Here is a 4,968-nt window from a genome sequence, read left to right on the forward strand (position 1 = left end):
TTGAAACTTAGTACATCACAAATTTCATGACACAGCTGAGAAGTGTATCAGATGTATTTTACATGCTTATCCTAATTCCTTAAATTCGCTCTAAACCCTCGTTTATACTTACATATACAATGATAGGCCACTGGTTCCATAACATACTGCAAATCCTGTCGATCTTCACGTTGTAAACAGTTCTTCAAAATCAGCTTTATATAACAACACTCAAGCAATATTTTTTGCAACCAAACCAGATGTTTTTCCTTATTCTCTTTAACTATAAGGTCACGTAGAATCTAGAAATAGAGGCAAATTGAATAATAAGTATTTATGCAAAGCTTTTATCAAACTCTAAATATACCTGTATATCATCAGAAGGCTTAGCAAAACTTGAGGAATTCTTTAAGTCAATGCCCGATTCGGTAGAAGTCGAAGTTGGTGTGGTAAGTAATGCGCGCTGGTACTCGGCATCTTCGAATTTCATGAGATCATCATACTCCACTAGGGTTATGATATCCTGTAAGGGAAGAGTTGAAAATTTTGAAATAAGCGAGCTTTCATTAAATTATTCGATGTTATGCGAACTCACTTGCTGCAGTAGCTGCTGTACAATGGAAATGCGAGACTTGTGCTTATTGCCATTGTTGCTGAATAGCTTCACAATTTTGCCAACAACATCATTATTCTTCTTGCTTTGCACATAGTACCAGTACAACGTGTCCATTTCCTCCTGAGTCCAAGCGCTAAAAAATATTTTAAAAACGTTAAAATTTTTCAATTTGAATAACTAAAAATAATGCTGTATTTCCACTAGACATTAAATGGCAAAACTTGTAATGACAAAGTTCATTTCCACATGGCATTTTTTAAATTGCATACATTTTTTATCATTTCAATGCCTAGTGGAAATTCGGCATAAGTATTCTACACGCACCACATTGTATTCTCCAAGTTGTGCTCCTTGGTTAGTTCGGTGAGTGAAGCCTTTGGCAGCGACAGCGGACTCTTTTGTGGTGTTTTTATGAATTTATGTATGACATACTCAATCAAATCGGACCAATCCTAATAAGGTGTGGCAAAATATTACACACATGCATACAGGAGAAACTATTTAAAGTGAACTCTTCAACTTACATCACACAACTCATAATCGGTCTCCCAAAGGCGCGAGAATGTCTTCAATATAATCGGTTGGAATAGCGTGCCAATCTGACCCAGATCACCGCCCACATGATGCATCATTGTAAAGATGCAATCGTTAACGAACTCGCCATTATTGTTGAAGTCCTCCAAAAGCATGCCATAGTAGTTCATTATCTCGAGTGTTGCAAATCTGCAAAAGTTTCAATTTCATAACTGTTAGTTTTTAAAGGTATCACGTCTAAAAACTACATATATACTCACTGAGATATATGCTCGGTCATTTTGATGCTGGTATCGCCTTCGGTTTGTGTGATGAAATCCATAATCAAAAGTAGTAAATGATTTGTCACTACTAAATCTTGTAGATACTGTTTGGTATGCAGATTTGGATTGAATCGTCGTAAAAGTAAAACGAATAGGCAAAGCAAATCTTCAGTGGAACTGATTTGACTTTGTAGGCGTCGCAAGTGTAAACGATCATCCTGCAAGAAAAATTAACAGATTCTAAATGTAAATATGTATAACTCAAGAAAGTTGTGCCACCAAAGGAAGAGAAAGAAACGACCTACAGATAGTTCTTACACAACCAGAGTTATGTGGCGAATCTTTTAATACAAACTAGAAACTAAAAGATCTTAAGACTACTACTCACTTCACTCAAATGGTTTATTTTTTTGTAGGTCTCAATCGCTTGCAGAAACTCTCGTATAGCCGTTACGACCAAATGAATGCGTCGCAAATATGGCTTCAGATCACTGCCCTCCTGGAGAGAATTCAATTCCAATTGCTCGCAAAGTGTTACACCTTCATAAGTTAAATAGCTGATGACATCATAGGTAAGCACTGCACTAATGTGCTCCATATCCAACTCCAGCTGAGCGGCAAATTTCAAGAAGTAGGTGACCAACCAGAAAAAATGTGATGTGTCGATGGGTATTTTCTGTACAAAGAAGACACTACTAAGTATTACAAGTACTAATTTCTCTAAACTTGTTAATACTTACGATATTGGTCAGCAGCTGTGAGTGCAACTCGCCCACCAGGCAGTCATAGCCTTTGAGTAGGAAATCGACTGTGAACTCCTTGAGCAGATTCGAGATATCTTCATCGGTTGGTGTGTGTTGTACCAGACCCTTCATGCTGATACTGAAAGTATGGAGAAAATGTGTGTTAACTACACATAAGCAACATATTTTTAAGTACATCTTCCGCTAATATCAAACTAAACTTACAGGCTACTCTTGCTGCGCTTGACGAGCTTCTTTCGGCGCGTATCCTTCTTGTCCACCGTGGCCATCACAATTCGCTGCTTGCTACGCTGTTTACTGTTGCACGGTGGTTTCTGATGTTGCGGCCTGCCCTGTGGACCATCATCGTCATTACTCGAGGTGGATATGGATTCCTGATTCTCCACTTGTGTAACGTAGCCGCAATCCGATAACTCCGATTGTGAGGAGGGGCATTCGCGCTTCTGAGGGCCACTGTTACCCTTTGTTAGGCTCAGCTGGCCGGCATGCGGCACCTTTTGGCAAAGCTTCGGCATCGGATTGGCCTCATCAGCATTCATGTAAGCCGAGCCCGACAACGTCTGCTTGGATTTCGCTACCACTGGTGGCGCTTTGAATTTTGTCGCATCTGCGTCGATTTTCTTCGGCTTGAGGGTAGTGTGTTGACTGCGTTTAGCTGGTTGTTCTTGTTGTTGTTCGTTGTCGCTATCTTCAATCATACGGCTAGGTTGTTTTGAGTCGGCCGACTCATCCGAACCGCCGCCTCGTTCAACTTCATCACCATCGGCCATCTCATCCATTGCTTCGACTTTTATGTGTATGAGTGTCAAATCGACAGCCGTTGGCGATCTGCATGGCTGTTCACAGTCGACATTATTGTCAGCTCTACACAAATCCTCCTTTTTCACTTGCGCGTCACACATCGAGTTTTGATATTCGTGTCCCTTGCGGCTAACTTCCTGCAACATGGCTTCCGTGGCCTCCTCGCGCATGGCCTGCCGGCGATCTTCGGCGCTCTCGTTCTTGCAGCCGTTGCTACCTATTAAAACACAAATAGGACTATTTAGTGCACCTATTTGTGTTCGTAAATTGGCATTTGATGTTGCTGGTGGCATCAGCATTTCGAACTCTGCCCTTACATTGTCAATTTTAAATGTGTAGCAGAACTTACCATTGTCCGATGAATCAGAAGTGGGATCCGATGTAAGCATGGGACTAGAGTCACCGCTACCCTGTTTCGGTGGCGAGGTATTGCTCTCGTTATCCTCCGAACTCTCCGATAGCGAAGCATCAAACCAAAAATTCAACAGCTTTTGCAGTGTGCTGACATGCTGATCTTTGTACATCAACGCGATCAGCTGCACCATGGTGACACCCCAAAAGGCGCGGTGCGGACATGTCATAAGGTAGAGCAGCAGCTTGTCAATGCTTTGTATGAAAAGGTTCCAGAGTATCGCATTCTGCATCGACACCGGATGCGAACCGCCCTGCTGAGAATGTGCTGAGGGCATAACCAAGTTTACATTCGTCTCTGGAATGTGTAAAACGTTGCGCAGCAACAGCAAGCAATTGTTGATTTTGTCACATTTTTGCAATGACAGCTTCGAATCGGACTCGAGCAGGTGTTTCATGTACTCGACAACAGATTTTGTGCTTTTCGGATCGGTAAAGGCCTCCTTGCTTGTATAGAGCAGCTTATTCAACTCGAAGATGGTATGTCGGCCGACTTCGGTGCGATACATAACATCTACCGAGAAGAGGCACTCAACAGGCACAGTCAAGTTAACCAAGATGCGTATGACCGAGTCGAGTACAGCATCATCCTTGGTATTCTCCAGCAGCGGTATCAGATCGGAACGCACATTCTGGCTGAAGCCGATGGCGCGCCTAAAGGTGCGTAACGTCTGGTCTTCATAGGTTAGTTTATAGTTTATTTCCTCCAGGATAGCTGCAAGCCGTGTGTTAAATAGTAGTGAGAATAAAAAAGAGAGAGCAAATAAAGAAAGCAGTGAATATGTGTATGTATGCTGATATTGTATGTGTGGTGTGAGAGAGCAATGTTATTTCAGTTATACTCACCTAACGCATCAGGACCAACAACGTAGGTGTCCCCTTCAAGGGAACCCAATGAAGAGAAGGCGCTATGTAACTGCGGTGTTGCCAATAGCCAGTCCATTACAAGTTTGTTATAGTTTTAATTAAGAAATCGACGTTTAAGTTTGTAGAACAGAATAGTTCTCTTCGACACTCATTTGGTCGATTTATTAATTGAATTGTGTTGGAAATGTTTGAAAACAATTCACCAAAAGTCTACGATAAGATCTTTAGCGTTAGAGAATCTGTAAAGAAACATTTAAAAGTAGATTTTTTTTTAGTAAGCTAAATCATAAATATTATTTAGTAAGAAGAACGTTTGAATGGGGGTTAATTTAAGTGAACAATTAAGATGTGAATGAGATCTACGCCAAGGATAGGCCAGCCGAGAACGCACCGCAAACGTCCTAACAACCGTTGTAGGAAGCCTTTACTACATAAAGACTGCATCATCGAAAAAAGCTTGGGATCGAAACCTATCCCTAAGAGTGAGAGAGGGATTACCTTTAACCAAAGCCGAACTACTCTTGGATATATGAGTCTTTTTAAGCTCAGCGAATGCGAAACCATTATTTTAAACACTATAAAATTGTGCTCGTATCACACCCCCCCATTCATTCCTCAAAGCAAGAAAGTCCCGCATCACGCATTTCCAACATACGTTGACGCTCGTGGTGGGCAAAAAAGAAAGGCCACCATTTTAAAGTACTTACTATAGTCAACGGTATTAAGGCAACCG

At 41.4% G+C, this 4,968-nt stretch overlaps 1 protein-coding gene across 1 annotated transcript; it reads right to left on the minus strand.

The window, feature by feature from the left end:
* Positions 1-71: 71 nt before the first annotated feature.
* On the minus strand, positions 72-4,473 carry tim (timeless). The gene is made up of 11 exons (XM_017639047.1): positions 4,215-4,473; positions 3,307-4,083; positions 2,361-3,174; positions 2,133-2,274; positions 1,781-2,068; positions 1,390-1,610; positions 1,120-1,318; positions 920-1,047; positions 575-728; positions 347-502; positions 72-281 (listed from the first exon to the last, which is right to left on the minus strand). Exons 1-11 carry the CDS (start codon positions 4,309-4,311, stop codon positions 72-74), a joined length of 3,186 nt encoding a protein of 1,061 aa, XP_017494536.1. The 5' UTR covers positions 4,312-4,473.
* Positions 4,474-4,968: the final 495 nt, after the last annotated feature.

The sequence above is a fragment of the Rhagoletis zephyria genome, unplaced genomic scaffold (assembly GCF_001687245.7).
Source record: "Rhagoletis zephyria isolate East Lansing unplaced genomic scaffold, Rhagoletis_zephyria_1.1 Rzeph_scaffold_28137, whole genome shotgun sequence".
Classification (NCBI taxonomy): domain Eukaryota; kingdom Metazoa; phylum Arthropoda; class Insecta; order Diptera; family Tephritidae; genus Rhagoletis; species Rhagoletis zephyria.

Bases quoted from the DNA above. Each gene is read 5' to 3' on its own strand.
- tim (XM_017639047.1), bottom strand. From the start codon at position 4,311: ATGGACTGGCTATTGGCAACACCGCAGTTACATAGCGCCTTCTCTTCA. The intron at 3,175-3,306 runs GTAAGTTCTGCT...GTGTTTTAATAG, and splicing joins TTCTGATTCATCGGACAATG to GTAGCAACGGCTGCAAGAAC. The intron at 282-346 runs GTATATTTAGAG...CTCTATTTCTAG, and splicing joins AGCCTTCTGATGATATACAG to ATTCTACGTGACCTTATAGT.